General features: G+C 35.5%; 1 protein-coding gene and 1 pseudogene across 1 annotated transcript in view; one reads left to right on the top strand and one right to left on the bottom strand.

The window, feature by feature from the left end:
- NWD2 (NACHT and WD repeat domain containing 2) overlaps window positions 1-21,345 on the top strand; it is a 140,123-nt gene that overhangs the window by 63,379 nt on the left and 55,399 nt on the right. The window contains exon 3 of the mRNA XM_006918941.1: window positions 11,330-11,446. Coding sequence (XP_006919003.1) covers window positions 11,330-11,446 — 117 coding nt within the window. The remainder of the gene's footprint in view (window positions 1-11,329; window positions 11,447-21,345) is intronic.
- Window positions 3,063-3,181, bottom strand: LOC112485565 (annotated as a pseudogene).

The following is a 21,345-nucleotide window of genomic DNA, read 5'->3' as shown; positions in this document are numbered from 1 at the left end:
ACGATAAAAGGAAAGGAAAACATTATGTCATAATTGACCTTCATTTGCTGCAGTTTAATTGTAAATATCAGCTCACCATTTCTGCAGCATGGAGTGGCCCTTCTGGAATTCTCCTGCCTGACTTCCTAAGACAGCATTACTATTCTTCCTTTACTTTGTGTGCATAGATGATATTCTACCTAATATTTCTCCTAAATATAGAGCAATGGCATTGTGGGGAGCTCCAGAATTTATTGGAGGAGCTATACTTTGCTGAACATTTAATTCTGCTAAATTGTGGCTGCCTGATTACCCCAACACTGGAAATCACCCAAGAAAATTAATCTTTCAGCCAACAGAACAAGAAATCCCATTTGCAAGTGACATTTAAGTGTCCCAACTGGGTATAATAATCACCATGAAGCCTCTCTCAAATTCTGAGCATAAGGTACCATTATTTTTTCCAATCCTCATTTTTCATTTCTTATAGGAGGAGGAGCAGATCTTTTAACAAATTTTGCACAGTAAAAAAAAAAAAAAAAATTTAAGAGGTCGGCTTTGTCAATAATTAGTTATAAACCATTGAAAAAGTAACTGAAACTTAATATTTTCTTCTACCGGATTTTTTTTTTTCCTTTCAGCTTTCAAACTTATGATGCTATGACCCTATCATCTCTCTGTGGGCAGGCCAAGTTACATTTGTCTTTGTGGTACTGTTGTGTCTGAAAGGCCCCCTTTCTCTCTGAAGAACAGTCTCCTATGCATGTGTCCTTCAGGTCTAGACTCTTGCCTTCTTTCCTTATGGATGTTCACCCTAATTCTCCATGGGCAGATTAAGGCGCTTGGTTCTGGGAGCTTTATTCACTATTCGTAGACTTTATAGAACCCCTGCTCTGCACCAGGCAGAGTTGTCAGGCAGAGTTGTGGGTGCAGTGCATAACACGGTGTTGAAAACAAACATAGTCCGTGTCCTTGTGGAGTTTACAGTCTCAGAGACCACAGTCATAAACAACAGTGACAAGGGTGCTGTAAAGGAAATGAAGGGTGCTCTGGGCACGCATACCGGGCTTCATCAAACCTAGGGTCGTCAAGAAGGCCTGCTGAGAAACTAAGAAATCGACGTCCAAACTGAATCCTGAAGGGTGGATAGATGGAGGCCGCCATGTTAAAAAGAATATTTCAGGCAGAAGGAACATGTGTTCATAGGCAAATTTGAGAAAGAATTTTAACGTGTTGTAGTACTAGCTGCCTGCCAGGCACTTATTCTAAGTGCTACATATACATGAATTTGTTTAATCCTTGCTATGAGCTTGGGAAGTAAATTCCATCTTCTCCGTTTTATTAGATGAGGACACTTAGAAATACAGAAGTAACTGCTAGAGATCCCACCGCTAAATGGCAGAGTCAGGATTTGAACCAAGGCAGTTTGGCCTTTGTATCAGTGTTCTTAATCACTGCACCAAAAAGCTTCTTCTGTTCACACATTCATGAAAATTTATAAAGATGTGTATAGGTATGTAAACATAAGTATCTATGTAAATAACACATATAAGTATATGTATGTTTTAATGTATACTTACACACATGTACAAACATGGGAAGAGTGTATATATGAGTGTGTGTGTGTGTGGCTAGAGTAAGAACAATGAGGGAGAACAGGAGATGAAATGAGGTTGGAGAGTCAGGCAGGGACTAGATCATGGAAGCTCTCATAATCAGGTCATAGATTCTAAATACTGTCTTCAAGGTGGATGGGAAGCTTAAGCATGGAAAGCACTGTAAAATGTTAACAGCCCAGGTTCCAATCCCACCTCTACAACTCGCTACCTGTGTGACTTTGGGCAAGTTGCTTCTCTATGCCTCAGCTTTTTCATCTACAAAACAGGGATACTCTACTTCATAAGTTTAAGGAGTAAGTTACTCTATGTAGTTTCTGAGAGTGAAAGGAAATCTTAGCTGTAGTGATCAGGTTTCGCATTTTAGAAAGACTCCTCTGCCTAATGCATAATGAATGGATCAGAAAGAGCAGGAACAGAAGCAAAGAGATGATTTAGGGAGCCACAGCAGTCATACAGACACAGGTACACTCAGAGGGTCACTCTGATAGAGTAGCTGCTGAAATCTCAGTGACAGAGCCAACGCTGAGTTTTTCATTCAGTCACATACTTTGTTGTCAGCTGTCTTGCTCCTGAAAGGAGTTGGTACCTAGTGAAGCTTGGCTAAGGTTCCTTTATGCAGTGAGCTTCCCCAATATATATTCTTCAGAGCTGCCCAATGGCTTCTGGATTGCAGCTCCTTCTCTGCCTCCAGCAACTTCTGGTACCTTCTCTCCATCTCTGTGTTTGTTAAGCCCTAATAGTCAGGTCCTGCCTTAGTTCGTAGTATGGTTTTTCCTTGCCATCACATTATAATTGTTAAAGCTGTTCAGAGGCTAAATCTCCCAAGACACGGAGGCGTCAGGTCTGAGCAGTTTGTCTTCCTTATGAGCTTTGGATGAAGCATTATTTTACCTCATGCTGTGGGACCCTCTTTCTTTCTGGTGATTGTGCATAACCCCTGGGGCCAGCCAGCCTTTCCTGGGCTTGATTTAGAACCTGATTTTCCCAGAAATGTCTGTTAGTCATGCTCCCATGTATCTCATGACCAAGAGAACTGCAGATGACCTAAAGTCAGTATTTGCAATAGTGCAAGTAAAAGGGTGGCCATAGATGACATGGACTTGAATAGGGTTTTTTTTCCCTTGTATCCTATGCATCTATCTGGGGAGTCATTCTAACCAGAGTGAGAATTACCATATCTATGAAGTATAACTTACTCCTGCTAAAGTCAGTATTTGCAATAGTGCAAGTAAAAGGGAGGCCATAGTAAACAGTCTGAGGTGAAAGACCCCACCCTGCTTACCTTCTCCTGTGAGATGAGCATTCTAGTAACAGGACACAACTACTAAAAATCAAACGAGTGCTGACTACAGCTTTTTTTTTTTTTTTTTTTTTTTAGGCAAGGCAACCCTTGGTTGACCTCACAGATTGCAAGGACCTTGTCAGCTTAAGATCCCTTATTTTATTTATTTATTTACTTTTTTATGCCTACAGCACCTGGTCTTCCTAGGTGGTCTCCTATCCAAGTACTAACCAGGCCTGACTCTGCTTAGCTTCCGAGATCAGACGGGAGCGGACTCGTTCAGGGTAGCATGGCTATAGACTCTATTGACTTTGAAAGTTATGTCCAGGGCACAGTAATGTTGTTCTGTCAAAACTTTGAGCCTGTTTTGTGTTCTTTTGAATATTTTTAGTGGTAGTAGATGTTAATCCTTTAAGAATAGATTTGATTTTTTAAAAGAGCAGATCTTTATGAATGTAAAGACCAGTAAGGCAGGAGAAATACCATTTATAATAAAAACAAATTCCAACTGTAAAAAGTTTTCCCAATACAAAATGAGATGATTCCTTCAGAAGAAATGCCCTTGGCAGTGGCAGAATCATTGGAATAAGTGTGTAGATTCCCGTTGTAATAACTTTGAGGAACAGCCTTCATTTTAGTACTGTATTTATTCAGAAACAAAATCAGTCATACTATCTCTATAGTTACATTTTTGTTTTGCATTCAGATAGTATCATGTGGCATGGAAAAATTGCGAAGGAAATATTTTGGGAAAAAATTTAAATTCAAAGGCTATTTCTGAAGAAATGTGTGAAGCCATTGTGAATTCAAATTTGGGTATTTTGTTTTTGTTGTTTTTGATAAAGCATGAGGTTATTGTTTCTTACAGGTTGCTTTATTGTTTGTTCAATAATCTTGGTATTTAATTGTCTAATTTCAAGTGGTTAAAATTTGTTAGGATGTTTATGCTGGCTTCTTATTTTCAGACCAATTCAGCACGTTATACTAAGCATGATAAATTAGCTTCTCTAAGAATATTTTAAAACAAGTTAGATGGTTTTAAGTCAAAAGAGATAAAATCAAATTACTTTCCTGAGCTTTTATACTTAATGATGAAATAAGTAAAGGCACATAAAATGTGCTGTCAACAAGTTAGTATTCCAATAAATAGTAAATTAGATTCCAGTGTCTGCATTGCCTGGACATTAGGCTAAGCTAAACTTAATTTTGTAAAGTATATAATAAATCTTGTCTTGTTGAGCACTTTGGGTTCCGATGCTTTTTGCCAGTTATTGATCATGTGGATATATGGCATGTCTGCTTGCACTAAATGCTGTTTTGTGTTCCATAAGTTAGGTGTTTCATTTGTTCATTTCCTCCCCGTTTTCATGGTTGCTCGATGTTATCTTTTTTCATCATTATCTGCCCATAAAGACATTTGAGAAAAAACAATTTAAGGGAGAAAAGCTAGAAGCAGGAGAATATTTAAAGCTACTGAAATACGGAGACATAGAGTTATGAAAACCTGGATGAGGGCAGTAGTGGCCAAACTTTAAGGAGATAACAGATGCAAAACTATTACAAAAGATTCCCATATGTGGCAAAGAAATAATGTGACACGGGCTTCTATTTAAAAATATAAATGAAAGTCTTGTTTTGACTTCTACTCTGGTCATATGACCTGCATATATTTAGTTAGATCTAACTTGTTTAGCTCTTAATATGCCAGGTGCTTGATATAAATTTATATGGTTCTTGCACTAAATTCTACTATGAGTAGAGGAAGTAAGATCTGTAGGAAATCACATACAAATTAGATGCACTAAATGTCATTGAGAAATAATTCAATTCATGTACCATAAAATTGGCCCATTTAAAGTTTACAGTGGGGTTTTTTTTTTTAGTACATTCACAGTTCTGTAAGCATAACAAAATCAATTTTAGAACATTTTCAACAGGCCAAAAAGAAATCCTGTGCTTTTTAACTGTGACTCCCTAATTGCCCTATTTCCCTTCCTCTCAGCCCTAGGCAATCACTAATCTACTTTTTGTCTCTGATTTGTCTCTTCTAGACATTTTGTATAAACAGAATCATATGACAGGTGATCTTTTGTAACTGGCGTCTTTCACTTTGGATATATTTTCAAGGCTCGACCAGGTGGTAGCATGTATCAGTATTTAATTACTTGTTATTGCCAAATTAATATCCCATTATATGGATATACCACATTTTATTTATACTCTAACCACTTGATGGACATTTAGGTTATTTCCAGTTTTTGGCTATTAATGGTACTGCTATGAACATTTATGTTCGAGTTTTTGTGTAGACATATGTTTTTATTTCTCTTGGGTACATACATAGGAGAATTGCTGGGTCATGTGGTAATTGTTTAACCATTTGCAGAACTACCAGACTGTTTTCCAAAGCGGCCACACAATTTTATATTCTCCAGCAATGTATGAGGGTTCCAATTGCTCTGTGTCCTCACTAACAATTTTGTTATGTCTTTTTGATTATAGCTATCCTAGTGGGTGTGAAATGTTCTCTCACTGTAATTTTAATTTGCATTTCCCTGATGACTAATGGTATTGAGCATCTTTTCATGTATTTGTTGGCCATCTGTATATATTCTGTGAAGAAATGTCTACTCAGATCTTTTGTCCATTTTTAATTGGGTTATCTTTTTATTGAATTTTGGAGTTCCTTATATATGCTAAATACAAATCCATTATCAGACTTGCAAAAATTTTCTTTCATTCTGAGGGTCTTTTTTTCACTTCCTTGATGTGTCCTTTGAAACATTTTTTTTTAATTTTGAGGAAGTTCAATTTATCTTTTTTGTTTTGATTACTTGTACTTTGCTGTCATATTCAAGAAACCACTGTCAGAGTTACCCCTGTTTTAAAAAACAAAACAAAACAGAGTTTTATCATTTTAACTCTTTGTCTATGATCTATTTTGAGTTAATTTTTATATATGGTGTGAGGGAGGAGTAAAGATTCATTCTTTTGCAGGTGGAAATCAATTGTCTTAATACCATTTATTGAAAAGACAATTTATTCCTCATTGAAATGTTTTGGCAGTGTTGAAATCAGTTGATCCTAAGTGCAAGGATCTATTTCTGGATTCTCAATTTTATTCAATTGAATATCCTTATGCTAGTACTACACTCAATTATTGTCGCTTTCTAGTAAGTTTGAGATCTGGAAATGTGAGCCCTCAAAATCTGTTCTTTTACGGGATTGTTTTGGCTATTCTTGGTCTCTTGAATTTCCATATGAATTTTAAGATCAGCTTATCCATTCCTCTAAATAAGCCAGCTGGGCATTTTATAGTAATTGCATTGAATCTGTATTTGGAAAATATTGCCAACTTAACGATATTAAGTCTTCCGATTCATTTACATGGGATGTCTTTCAATTTACTCAGATCTTCTTTCATTTCTTTCAGTGTTGTTTTATAATTTTCAGAATATAAATAAATTTATATTCTGAATATATTTACATTTCTTAAATTTATTCTTTTTTTATTCTTTCTGATATTCTTTTAAATGGAATTTATATTTCTTAATTTCATCTTAGATTGCTTATTGCTAGTATATAGAAGTACAATTGCATTTTATGTATTGATTTTGTATCCTATAACCTTGCTCAGCTCACTGGTTCCAACAATTTTTTAGTGGTTTCCTTAGGATTTTCAATATACAGTTGACCCTTGAACAACAGAGGTTTGGACCACATGGGTCCACTTATACATGGATTTTCTTTTCAATAAATACTATAAGTATATTTCTCTCAGGATTTTAAGTTTCTTTAACTTACTCTTATCTCTATTTTACTTTATTGTAAGAATACAGTATATAATACACATAACATACAAAATATGTGTTAATCAACTATGTTATTGGTAAGGCTTTTGTTCATAAGTAGGGTTAAGCTTTGGGGAATCAAAAGTTACATGTGGATTTTGACTGCATGGGGGTGTCAGCATCCCTGACCCACATGTTGTTCAAGAATATACGAGATGTCATCTATGAATAATGATAGATCTACTTCCTTTCCTACCTGAATGCATTTTCTTTCTTTTTCTTACCTTATTGCCCTGGCTAGAACCTCCAGTACAGTATTAAATAGAAATGTTGAGAGTGGATATCTTTCTTTCATTCCTGTTGTGGGGAAAGCTTTCAGTCTTTCTTAAGTATGATGTTAAGTGTAGTTTTTTCATACATAACTTTCATTCAGGTTGCAAAAGTTGATTTTCATTCCTAGTGTGTTGAGTGTTTTTATCATGAAAGGGTGTTAGATTTTGTCCAATGTTTCTGTGTTGAGATTGTGCATATGATTTTTGTTCGTTATTCTATTGATATATAGTGTATTACATTAGCTGATTTTCTAATGCAAAACCAACTCTGCATTCCTAGGATAAATTCCACCTAGTTGTGTAATATAATCCTTTTTATATGTTGCTGGATTAGGTTTTCTGGTAATTTTGTTGAGGATTTTTGTTTTATAAGAGCTATTGCTCTGTAGTTTCCTTGTGATCTTTTTATCTGGCTTTGGCCCCAGGGTTATACTGGTTTCATAAAGTAACTTGGGAAGTGTTCTCATTAGGGGAGGACTGTGAAGAATTGGTATTTCTTCTTCTTTAAATGTTTGGTAGAATTCACCAGTGCATCCATCTGGAACTAGGCTTTCCTTTTTGTGCAGTTTTTTAAATTACTATTTAATCTCTTGTGAAGACATGTCTTCATATTTTCTATTTTGTCTTGAGTTAATTTATGTAACTTGTGTCTCTCTAGGAATGTGTCCATTTCATCTAAGTAATTTCATTCACTGGCATATAGTTGTTCATAGTATTATCTAATTTTTTTATTTCTATAAGGTCAAAAGTAATGTTTCACCCATGATTTTAGTAATTGTTTTTGTCTGTTAAGCTAAAGTTTTGTCCATTTTGTTGATCTCTTCAAAGAGCCAACTTTTGGTTTCATTGATTTTTTTCCTGTTTTTCTATTCTATTTCATTTCTATTCTATTCTCCATTGTAATCTATTTCTTTCCTTCTGCTTGCTTTAGCTTTCTCTTCCTTGCTCTTTTTCTGTTGTCTTAAGGTAGAAAGTTAGATTATTGATTTGAGGTATTTTAATATAGGTATTTACAGCTATAAATTTTCCTCTAAGTACTGCTTTAAGTGCATCCCATAAGTTTTGATATGTTGTCTCTTCATTTTCATTCATCTCAAAGTATTTTTAACTTCCCTTGTGATTTCTTCTTTGACTCATTGGTTATTTAGAACCATAGCATTTCTCAAATTTTTTTTTCTGTTCTTCTAATGTCATTGCATTATGTTCAGAGAACATACTTTATATGATTTAAATCTGTTTCAGTTTTTTGAGGCTTATTTTATGGTCTAATATATGTTCTGTCCTAAAGAATGTTCTATGTGTACCTTAGTAGAATGTATATTGTTGGATTGTTCTATAGATAAGTTAATTTAGTTGGGTTATAGTATTGTTCCAGTCTTCTAGTTTTCTATTGATCTTCCTAGTTGTTCTTACCATTATTGAATATGAGATATTCAGGTCTCTAACTAACAATTTGAATTGTCTATTTCTTCATTTGTCAGTTTGTACTTCATGTATTTACGGATCTGTTGTTAGTTGCAAATACATTTATAACAGCTATACATTCCTCATGGATTGATCCTTTTATCATAAAATGTCTCTCATTATCTCTAGTTAACACTTGATTTTAGAACCTCTTTTGTTTGATATGAGTATAGACATGCGAGCTTTCTTATGGTTGCTGTTTGTGTGATATATCTTTTCCTATCCTTTTACTTTTAACCTATTTGAAGCTAAAGTATGTCTCCTATAGACTACATATAGTTGGATCTTAATATAGTCTACCTTTGACCTCTGCCAATCCAATCACACTTAATGGTATTATGGAAATAGACTTACATCTGCCATTTTACTTTTTTTTTTTCAATTTAAAATTTATGAATTGTTTACTTCTTGAATTTTCCATTTAATGTTTTTGGACCACGGTTAACCATCAGTAACTAAAACTGCAAAAGCAAAATCACAGATAAGGGGGGCTATTGTATTCCTTCTAAGCGTTGTGGTTCTTCATGCCGAAACATCTCAACTTCCAGGAATTTGGTTGCCAGATCAAAACTCTCAGAGCCCTTCTAAAGGTTAAGATTTCAATAGAAAAAAAAGACACATGTACATATTATATACAAAAAATTAAAGTTTCATCAAGTAAACATAATTCAAATTATAGTCATAATAACTGCAAGAAGCCCTTAAACCACCGTGGCTTTCTGCACAAGACATAGGTCTCAAAATGAGGTCACACAGCTATTAATCAGAGGTCTGGGTGGTTCTCCCATAACTGCAATCTATATTCTGGAGAAGCTGGCTTTCTATGAACTCTGTAGGGGCTCATGTGTTGGGCCTCAAAGGAATGCAATGCTTTCACATCTAGGGAGAATTACTTCCTTTTTCTATATGTCTCAGGTCTTTAGTGTTCTATTCTTCTTTTACCTCTTTGTTTTAAATGAATATTTTCTAGCATAACATTTTAATTCCTTTAGTAATTTTTCCCTATATTTTTGAGTTATTTTCTTTATAGTTATTTTAAGTCATACACAACTTATCAGAATCTTCTTATAATTTATACTAACTTAATTCTAATTAGCTATAGAAAGATTACTCCTATATAGTTCTATTCTCTTTTTTTTTGTGCTGTTGTTATATATATGACATCTATATATGTTACAAAGCCAGTGATATTGTTATAATTATTATTTCATACAATTTTATGTCATTGCAAGAAAATGAAAGAACAGGTATATATTTATAGCTTTTGTTATATTAACCTTCATATTTACCATTTTTCTCTATTTATTCTAAATCAGACTTTTCCTCAGATATATCTAAACAGTGTCAGCCAAAAGGATAGAGACCAGGCTCTGTGTATGGTTGTTAGTTTGGGCATGGCACGTTAAGAGTTACCATTAACAGTGCAGTATGTTTGTGTGTTTATTTTGACCTTGGCAGATGTCTAGTTCTAATGATTTCAGTATGCGAAGCTCAGTAATTTACAGTTCTGTCTAATTAAACTTTCTGTGATGAAGTAGTCTACATCAGCACTTTCCAACATGGGAGTCAGTAGCCACATGTAGCTATTGAGCACTGAAAGAATAGAATTGTTCATTTTAATTTATCTTTAATTTAAAAAGCCACAGCTAAAGGCTCTCATATTGGACAGTGATGTTATAATCCCAGATCCCCTTTTGTTAATGTTGTGATTAAATTTTGTAAGGTAGATTAAAGGGAAGAACCCCAAAATCAGTACTGACAGTATTATATGTTATAAAATTCATGGACTGGGCTGTGGGAATATTTTTTCAAGAAGTGATTGGATCTTAAAAACTTACATGCAGATAGACAAAGATCCAGTACAAACACATCTGTACAGGGCCATGGCCTGGGAAGTACACAAAGCCCCGGGGTCTGCCTGGGGCACCGTGGAGGACCCATGCTCTGTGCTTCCATCTTACCGAATGCCATGCACATTGCCAATAAGGAAGGGAGGTTCTTTTTTCTGCTTATGGGAAACAAAGGAAAAGAAGAAATCTTCAAAGCTAAAACTGGAAATTTTCCTTATGCTGATAGCAGTTGAGGAAAGGGAATGAAACCCATACTGCTCTCCATAGCAAATTTTTCAAAGAGCGTACATGTAAAAGTTTCTACAGACTCTCAGAATATTCTCTCGTACTCTTTGAAGTAAGGAGATAGAAGCACCTATTATCCTCACTTCTTAGTAAAACATACCTTTCATTGTTTTCCAATACATATTTTTCAGATATATATTGATGAAAGCCGAACTGCTTATAGATAAAACAGACGAAATATCTGTCTCCATGTGATAAACCATGATAATCACAGGTTTTTTGGGTTTCTCTTTAAAAAATGTAGATGTTTAACTTCAGGTCAGTATGTGTTAATGCCCATTGTGGTTTTCCCTTCTTGTATTAAGACATTCAGTAACATTATACACTGTTATTTAATTGTCTCAAATAATGTGCTGCTTTCATGTCTCAGCTGCTTTCAAACATTTTTTTTTTTTTGAAGTCCTGTTACCATTTCAATGTAATGAAAGCCTGCACTGCAAAGCCTGTGACATTTAACATTTCATTTTCTCTGGGCCCACGTCAACCGTATAATCAGAAACATAAGAAATTATAATGTTCATCCTCAACCCATCATGGGATTTAAAAAAAAAAAAAAAAACCTCTTTAGATGGATCTTTAAAATCATTTTCCCCCTTACGGAAAAAATTGTGCAAAGAGAAAAGTTAAAAGTCATATTAGCTTAACATTGTGAATAAGAATCAAGCCCCTGAGGTAAATAAAAATTTCCCACCAGTGAATTAATGCTGCCGCCTCTGTTGGTTTCCAGGTTATAGATCTGTACTGGGGAATTGATGAAGACGAGTGGGATAGCCCGGAGCTGCAGAAGATCCGCATGAAGCTGCTGGAGGATTGTTTGAAAACTTCTGCAGGTCCATGTTTTGTTGTGGGTATAAAAACCTAATGCTTTATATTAAATTGTAGATGAATGTGAGAATTCTTGCTGATTTGTGATTCTTAACAGCCTTGTTAAATGGGAGGAAAATTACTTGCTTTCCTATATCTATTTAAAATTTTTAAACTGTCTCCTTTCCCTCAGTGTGTGAGAACGAAACCCTCAGTTCTCCATAAGAAGCACTACAAATTAATGGTGAATAATTTGAAATGGTAATCAAAGGGATGACTTGGGTTTGACAACAATTTCTGCAACCCCTTGTGATCAGCAAGCAGTAAGGATTACTGTGTCAGCCCTACAGTAATTCTAAATTTTCTTATATTGTGCAATGTATTCCATCAGTGTCTTTCTTGACATTAGAAGATCTAGCATTTTTTTTTAAAACATAGTGGCTGAAACATTGTAAAAGTAAACCAGATATACTATGTCAAATCTGCCAATACGAAATGCCTTTGTGGGGGGGTGGGGGAGGAATTGTTTTTGCAGTGATTTTTCAGCTAGATGTTCATTATAAGCTACAAATTCAATTACTGCCTTAATTTAGATTGAGAAATTAAGTGGGTCTTGAATCCAAATAGAGCCTACAGTTGATAGAGAAGTTGGCCCTTTCAGCACAGGACAAGGAGTGAGTTTACTAGTGAATGCTAGGAAGAAAATACCAAATCATACAATTAAAAGCTAGGTTCAGTGTATCAACAAAAAGAGCTTTTAATACTTATTTGAATATCCATCTGTTTTCTACTCCACTTAGGATTAAAAAGACAGATTATATCAGAAATCTGACCTGTTAATAATTAAGTTTTACCAGGGATAATAAAGTACATTAAATCTCTATAATATTTTTTAGTATTAGTATCAGTATCTGGATAAATTACTAATTTATTCATCAACTACTTATTGAATGATGCTCTGTGCCAGCAGCTTCTCTCATTGCTGAGGATGTGGTAGGTTGACCCATGTGAAATAGTCATTTTGTGGGCCACTTTCTTATTATAATTTAATCGTAGGACTGAACTTGGAAGATAAAACTTTCTGCCCTCACAGAGCTTGTGGGCGTAAGAGAAGAGGGCAAGCGAAATCAAAGAAATAAACAAGTAAGATGGTGATAAGTGCTATAGAGAAAAAATACAGGAAGGAAGGAGAGGAAACAGCTGTGAGGCGAGAGATTTATTTTCAGCGGAATAGTTGGGGAAGGCCTCACTAATTAGGTGACTTTGAAGGGAAGACAGGAAGAGGGACAGGAGAGAACCAGGCGGGTATTCCAGATCAGAGCATTCTAGGTATGTTTAGGGAACAGCTAAGCATGCCAGTGTGCCAGAGCAGCATGAGCAAGAGGGGAAGAGTCTGGGAATGGAGGCTGTATCCTGGGCTTTATCCTCTTGATGTTGGCTGTAAAGATTTCACTTTTACTTTGAATGATATGAGAAGCTACAGAGAGTTTTGAGCAGAAGATTGAAGTGATATGACATATTTTAAGGCCTCCCCTGGCTCCTAGGTGTAGGATAGAAGGCAGAACCGGGAGACACATTAGAAAGCTAATGCAATAAGCCGAACGAGACAAATAGGTTGTTCAGTGGGTGTTGAAGAATGAGCATCTATAAACAGCATCCTGTGGTCTGAATAGAAAACTGACCTGAACGCTATGTTAGCTATTTGAAGAGTTAGTAATGGAAAAGGACTTTTTTCATGGGTCTTCAGAAGCTAGAACAAGGACCAGTGGATGAAAATTACAAGGAGAAATATTTCAGCTACAGGTGAAGAAATTGGAGGAGGTAGCTCTCTCTCAGGTTTTGGGGTCACGTATCCCTGGGTGCTGATCGACATGTGATAGCTATGTGACACCGGAGGAGTTTTTTACTACTCTAAGCCTTAGTTTCCTTATCTGTAAAAGGGAGATGATGATAATACTTATTTACTTCCCGGGGTCATTCTGAGGATGAAAAGAAATTGTAGGGCACTATAGTGCCTCCCATAGAGTAACCCACCATAAGTATTGGTTGTTGTTTGTTATTATCGTTAACATCTCTCAAAGCTGTCTAAAGATGAAGTCATTTGCCTCAAATGGTAATGAATGAATCACCAACAAATTTCTCATCAAAGTAGAGAATGCAAACCACTCTGGCAGGGAGGGGTTCTATAGAAGAGATTCAAAGATTGGAGGACAAGCTAGAACAGATTCCATCATGCTTAGAAAGCCAGCTTTGGGAGGTATAAAGCGCTATGGGTATGCCCTGGGGAATCGCAATTGCTGTGATCTCCATAGCTCTATCCTGCTCAGAAATGAGAGAGACATTCTCTCCCTTTTATCACCCTGTAGTGTCATACCCAAACTAACCAAAATTAGTCATGGCCATTCATTTCAACAATTTGCTAGTAGAGGAATGAATAATTTAAAGACTTTGCAAGTTTGTGCAGGTTCTGAGAGCAAAGGTTAACTGCTAGAACATCAGTAGCAACTTTATTGAGCATAAACAAATCATTTATTCCTCCTTCTGTGCTATTACATGCTGAAACTCAGGGTAATTGTGATGAAATCTTGTGGATAGAGCTAGGATTATTCACCCCAGTGATCCTAAATCACACAAGCCTTATCTGACTGCTTATAGGAAAAAGTATGGCTCTTATGGCCTTTCCTGTTTTCTGTGGTAACAATGGGCATATACGTGTCACTTCTGAGCTCCAATTTCCTTGCCCAGTGCTCCCTTGTGATATTTCTAGGAGTCATGGTGAACCCTGTGGGCTGCAAAGCATGGCACATTACTTCAGCTGATGGCACAGTCTTTGGCAAGAAAACTCACCATTGCTGAATGAAAAAATGTTTTTCCATTTTCAAAGTCTTCATATATATTAGCCCTTATGTGAGATATAAATAAATTCAGGACCAAACAAAGCTTTCATTTTCAATACCCAGAGATTTGGAGCCCCAAGGGAATTTAAATTTAAATGTTGTATGCGCTTGGCTCTTTTTAACTTCATTTCCTAACTGTTGTCCTTTGGGACATGGCCTGAGGTTCTGGAGACATATTGTCTGTGCCTCATGATCCTTGACAACTGTTTGATCACATGCTTTTGGCCAAAAGGAGGACAGGGTGATAGAATAAGGTGGCGAGACATGTCTTCAGTTCCACTCTCAGAGAATTAACTCAGGATATGTCATGCTGAGAATGCATCATTTCTACTGAGGAAGAATAGCATTTGTAGACATGTAGAGGAAGAAACATACAGTGAGAAAAACCCAGAATTTTTATTTCACAATCTGAGTTAGAGCCCTGGTTCTATTCTCACCATGCTATAATTATCACTTCCATAAAATGGGGAAATAACAGTTCAAGTAAAAGTGTCGAATAAACATCAAAAGTTTGTATGGGATATATGTGAGAATTCTTTGTAAACTTTCAAGAGCTACACAATCATTAGTTATTAAATTGAGATTTAAGTTATTCTCAAAGGAGAATAAAATGTTTTTATGCGACATCGAAATATTTCCCTTGGAAAATGATGATCTAAATTTAGGAAATATTAAGACTTGATTCAGTTAAATGTTAGTCAAATATTAAAGAGTTTTCTGAGTTCATTCTTAACAAACATCGTAAAATGTAGAGTATAAATTTGCTAGATGTGAATTTGCTGGAATTTACTTAGTAAGACCTTTACCTTCTCCCAAGGAGGGATTTTGACCAGGACTGCAATTAACAGGGACCCACAGTTGCGTCCCAAGTCACTATCTGCTCCTCCTTTTAAATGCAGAGAATTGCCTCAGCCTTCACGGAGTGTAGAAAGTTCAGCAGAATATTCCCCACCACCAGTCCCACCCACTGAGTCCACAGTAAATCCTTATGAAGGGGGAGAGCAATATTGCCTTTTAGAAAGAACAGAGTCCATGTAAATGCTAACTGCCTCATCCCTGTCTCTCTCCATGATGTGTGTTTAGGGAGAGAGGGGTTTTCTTGTCATCCCTCCAAATTTGGAGTACCCCAAGAGAATTGCTTGTAGAGTTTCAGCATTGACCCTGGACCTTAAGCAAAGTCCAGCCTCTTGGCAGAAATTGATAAAAGTAAGTGCTCTGTTGAAGAACTGAAGTTTGAAAAGCTTAGTTATAGCATTAGGGGAGCTGCCCCTAGGTGTGTAAGTGCTCTGGGGAATCCGGACCCCATCTAACTATATTCCCGCAATCCACAATGTAGATGATGCAGAGATTTACTGTGGGAGAGACCCTGGCAGGCTACCCTAGGAGAGTCAAGCCAAGCCTATACACCCAGTAAGGGGGGCATGGGAGTGGCACTAGTTACCACTGTCAGACAGTAAGAGGAGATTCCATGACTTCACATTCAGAGAGGCGTTCCCCATATCTTAGTCTTGGGACAAAGACAATGCTGCCTGCTGAATGCTTTGTCAATCCCCAAAAGTTTCAGGAAGCCAAAGTCCACAAAGCATCCTCATTGGGGCTACCAGATCACACAGCTATAAGCAGACATAATTTTTCAGCACTGGAAAGAGAAGCAGCCGAGGCCAAAACAATGGGACAACTGACATTTTTACCCGAGTGTAAGCAGACACCAAAGCAGACATACACCCCCACCCCCAACACACACACACACTGCCATCAGTGGCACAGATGGTACAGGACAGAGAATGGAGAGCAGGCCATGCTTTTGCCTACCATAGGTAGTTCCTGGCAGCTGCACTGAAGACCAGTATGCAAAGTGGGAATGGGAAGCTTAGAGATCTACATTTTGGACTAGATTTTAAACCAGAAATACGAAAACTTAAGGGATTGGACTGGGAAATCTATCATTATTCAGCAAGCTTAAGTTTTGCCACTAGGCACAAGAATAAACCCAAGACAAAGCAAAGTTCATAGCTGTTACCAGTAAAAACCAAACCATGCCATATTTGTACAGCACTGAGTGACACTGCTGAATTAACTTACAGCATATAGATTAGTACTTTATCCATTTGGTTTATACTTTAACAAAACATACAGGTTTTTTGTATGATTTAGTTCTCACATTTAAAAGTACAGATTTATTAACCAAAATGTATTAAAATGGGAAAATAGTCATGATTTCAATTGGAAAATCATCTAAATTAAACAATATAGATTTTTTAAAGTTTTGTCTTTAAAAATGTAAAATTTAAAACCTCAGATTTTCCAAATATATTTTGTTTGTAATATCAAGATAAAGACTTTTTTCATATAACATTAAGCCTCACCAGTTGAAATCAAGTAGTCACAGTTCTAAAATAGTTTCCAATTAGATTTCCAAAATAAATTTATTCCAATAATAAATTACTTGATTATCCCAAAAGAATGTTAGAATGGGCAAACACTGAAAGATGATGTTAGTTATCTCACTGGTAGAAACCAAGAGAGAGGTGTTTAGTGAATGGTTGCTAACATATGAATTATTTCCATAATAAATTTTGATTAATACCTAAGCTGTTTTCATAGTTTAAGCCATTGTTTTACTGTTCACTAAGGCAGCATATTTTTGCGTGGTAAAAAGAAGGATGGAGAAAAGAAATTGAACTAGAGAGCAGTCTACCTCTAACTTAACTGGTAAGAAAAATGTTTACTTAAAACTATAGTCCAAAGGACTTCTGTCTCTGAATTAAACTGAAACAACTTTTTAAAAAATTATGAATATCTTATGTTTAAAGAGATAGTAGAGCTTTGGAGACAAAAATGATTAGACAAACGTAATTTCTAGAGGGAAAAGTCCTTTATTGTAAGCTGGCTTTACAGATAAAAGAGCCCCTAAAAGCATCAGCAGTTTTCTCCGTGAGACATTTGCTGAGCATGGGATGATGGAAGGCTTGGGATAGAAAAGCAAGTTTTCCACAACCTCTTGGTGTTTAGGAGACAAAGCTCACTAAAACCTAACATGAATATTCAACAAGTCTTGCCATTGAAACATTTTAGTTCAAAGTAAACTGAATCCAACTAAAAATACAACCAGATTGCTCCCATTTCAGATACTGAAGGAATTGACATGACTAGCCTCTTGCACTATCATTCAACATAGGAAAAAGGAACCCATAAATAACAGCAATTTTGAATACAATGCCCAGAATACAGTGAAAATTACAAGACATGCAAAGAATCAAGAAAATATGAATCATAAACAAGAGAAAAAGTAGACAATATAAGTCAACCCCCCAGATGACCAAGATAATGTAATCGGCAGTCAAAAACTAATTATTATAAAAGTGTTAATAAGGAGACAGGTAAATATAGGTAAAATGAATAAGAAAATGGATAATTTCAACAAAGAAATGGAATCTATAAAAAGGAATATAAAAAAGAATCAAATAGACATTTTAGAACTAAAAGATACACTATCTAAAATTAAAATTTCTTAATAGTAGCTGGGCTTAATAATAGACTGAATATGGTGAATTAGTGAATTCAAAGAGAAGTCAATAGAAAATTTACAAATCTGAAGCACAAATTAAAAAATAGGAAAAACAGAATGAGCAGAAGAAACATGTGAGGTATCATCAGTAATTGGAGTCCCAGAAAAAGAGGCAGATAGAGGATGGGATAAAAGTAAAAATGAGATCTCCAAAACTGTTGAAAGACATCAACCCAGGCCGATTCCAGAAGCCCAGTAAACTCCAAGCAAGAAAATTGCACCTGAACCCAGAGTAAACCACTGAAAACCAAAAGTAAAGAGAAAAAATCTTAACATCCATCAGAAGAAAAAACTCAGTTGACTTTTTAACAGAGAAGTTCTAGAAGTCAAAAGACATTGGAATGATATCATTAAAGAGCTAAAAAGGAAACAAAAAGGCCAAACTAGATTGTTATAACTAGTGAAAGTATCCCACAAAAATGAAGACGAAAATAAAGATATTTTCAGACGAAAACAAAGACTTTGTCATCAGCTAACCCACATTTAAAGAAAAACTAGATGTTTTTCTGACTTAAGTGAAATGATCACAGATGGAAGCTCGCATCCCTGAAAAGTAATTAAGGGCACTGGAAATGGTATTATGAAAGAATATTAACAGTATTAAGCAACAGTAATATGCTTTGTAGGGATTATCTCATTTTATTACACTTCACTGATGTTACATTTTTTAATTTATTTTTTATTTATTTTTTTATTTTTTTACAATCTAAAGGCAAGACCCTCCACCAGCACAAAAATTACAGCTTGCTTCATTGCGATACTCACTTTATTGTGATGGTCTGTAACTGCTCAAAAGGCAAAATAGCTCACAGGGCAAAAGGGACAAATGTAGTTAACCTCTTTTAAAGGTAGTCTCACATTATTTGGAAAGTGATAAAAGTACACATTTAAGTTGAACTGTAATAAGTCGAGGATGAATACTGTCATATCCCTATATACAGGAAACCACTAAAGAGGAATACAAAAGATATAAATAAAAATCTAGTGGAAGAGACAAAATAGAATAAAAGTAATTTCTCTAAAAGAATGCCAAAAAAGAATAAAGAATAAATGGAACCAATAGAAAGATAATAGCCTTAAACCCAACTATTTTATTAAATGTAAATAGACTAAACACTTCTCTTAAAATAGAGATTCAACTGTATGATGTACACTAACCGAAAGTTATCAGTATCACACAGTAGGCTTTAAGAAGATAAATGGACATTTCATTATGATAAAAAGTTCAATTCAGTGGGAAGATATCATACTCTAACATTTATAAGCATCTAATAACATGACTTCAAAATATATAAAGCAAAACTTGTCAGAAATAAAAGAAATAGACAAATCCACAATAACAGTTGGAGAATTTTATAAAGTTATTTTGTATGAGTGAATAAGCTGAAAAAAAAATCAGTAAGTATGCAGAAGATTTGAAAAACATGATTTATCCACAATGATCTAACTGATTTACAGAATGCTACAACCAATAACTACAGAATGTGCCTTTTTTCAATTACACATAGAACATTTGCTAAAGTATAAAGTATGCTCCATCCATATGGTGGGTAATAACACAAGTCTCAACAAATTTCAAAGTACTGAAATCATATTAGATTTAGGCTCTGACCTCAGTGGGATTAAAAGCTAAAAAACAACTGAAAGATAACTATAAAATCTCCAAATATGTGAAAGTAAAACAACATTGTTCTTAAGAAACCATAGGTCAAAGAAATATCACAAAGGAAATTTTAAAATATTTCGAACTGAACTGAAATGAAAAATACAACATATCACAATGTGCGGGATTCAACTAAAGCAATGCTTACAGAAAAAGAGAAGGGAATGCATAGTTTTAAATATTTGTATTAGAAGAGAGTTCGGAAATTATTTAATTGTCCATCTCAAGAGGCTAGAAAAAAAAAAATCAAACCTAAAGAGATTAAAAGAAAAGGCCGCATCGATCAGAATGCAACAGTTTAAAACACTTTCAAGGATTCTTAGTACTATTTGTAGCTCTAAGGATGAAAGAATGATAGGACTTTAGAGCTGTAAAGGGCCGTGAGATCAAATAACTAAGTAAAAAATCCTATATTTTACAAGGTAAAATTGAGACCCAAAGAAGTGAAGGAATTTAATATTTCTTAAATATGCCAGGTTTTGTGCTGAGCACTTTTCACATGTTATTTCTAATACCTACCCAGTGAGGCCATTATTTTTCCAGATCTATCAATGAGGATGCTGAAACTTAAGTAGTTCCTGTAATTTACCTATTCTTAACACTAGTTAAGAGATAGAGCCAGAATTCCAACCTAGGTCCCTTTAATTCCAAACTCCCTAATCTTCCAACAAGACCCTAACTGGTTTAATTAGAGGTCATAGTGAGATCTAGAACGCAAGTTCCTTCCTCCCAGTCAATTTCTTCTACTACAAAGTATAGGAATTGTACCATGATACCCTGTTTCACTTTTGTGGAATTCTTTTATATAGTTGAATGAGTCAACTAAAATAATTATTAATCTAGTATGCAATGTACTTTTCTGCAGTGGGGAATAAAGCTGTGTTGCCCAAGGCTTTATTAAGATTCCTTAAGACAATCATTAAATTCTATGATAAATAGACTTTTTAATCTAAATTCCCTGGACAGAGAAACTTGAAGCAGCCAAAATCTGTGCTTGGATATGCCACACATGCAAATTGTGAAAAAAAAAACACACACACAAAGATTTCTTAGATTTCTTTTCCCCTCATGCTTACCCAGTGTCTACTCACAGTACAAGGTCTGGGTCTACAATACCAAACCAACCTAAAGTCTGCACCATTCTGGAAACGCACATTTTACAGTGTTATTCGGTGAAACAACCAGCAAATCAATGTAGTGCCTGTCATGTTTCAGACTCTACACTAAGCTCTCTGAGCAATACTCAATTACTCTGTGCTCAGATGTACAAAGTAATATCTGTCTCTGTCCTCTTAAGCACCTACATAGAGAAAGAGGTGTATGCAGTTAAATATGATAAAATTTGACAGATTTGATAATATGTTGTTATGCAAGTGACTCCATTTATTGACTCTAGGTCAGAAAAGACCTCCAGAGGAAGTGATATTTGCACTGAAGCTAGAAGAACTGAGAGCTTTCCATCTCTAGATCCAGGGCAGAGGGTGTAAGAGTGCCTTGACATCCAGAGATTAGCAGTTCCCAAATGCAGTTAAGAATATAGGCTTAGTGACAGGGCATTAGGGAGCATGAGGCAAGAAATGTAGTGTGAGACCAGACCTCATAAGTAAGTTTCAGCTTACACTTGTTAACAGTGAAGAGGATGCTAACTCTGGAGAGCATTATGAAGAGGCCGTAGGTGAGATGCCTCAGCAGGAGCTCAGCTAATGTCATGATCCAGGCAAAAGATAATCTGGTATGTGAGAGATGAAATAGAGAGGTGAGCACAGACTAGAGATAGTTAGAAAGTATAATTGATGTTGACTGTTTAAATA

This window comes from Pteropus alecto, unplaced genomic scaffold (assembly GCF_000325575.1).
Source record: "Pteropus alecto unplaced genomic scaffold, ASM32557v1 scaffold5, whole genome shotgun sequence".
Lineage (NCBI taxonomy): Eukaryota > Metazoa > Chordata > Mammalia > Chiroptera > Pteropodidae > Pteropus > Pteropus alecto.
Note: the sequence above shows the minus strand (reverse complement) of the source record. Positions and strands in the feature narration are given on the sequence as shown.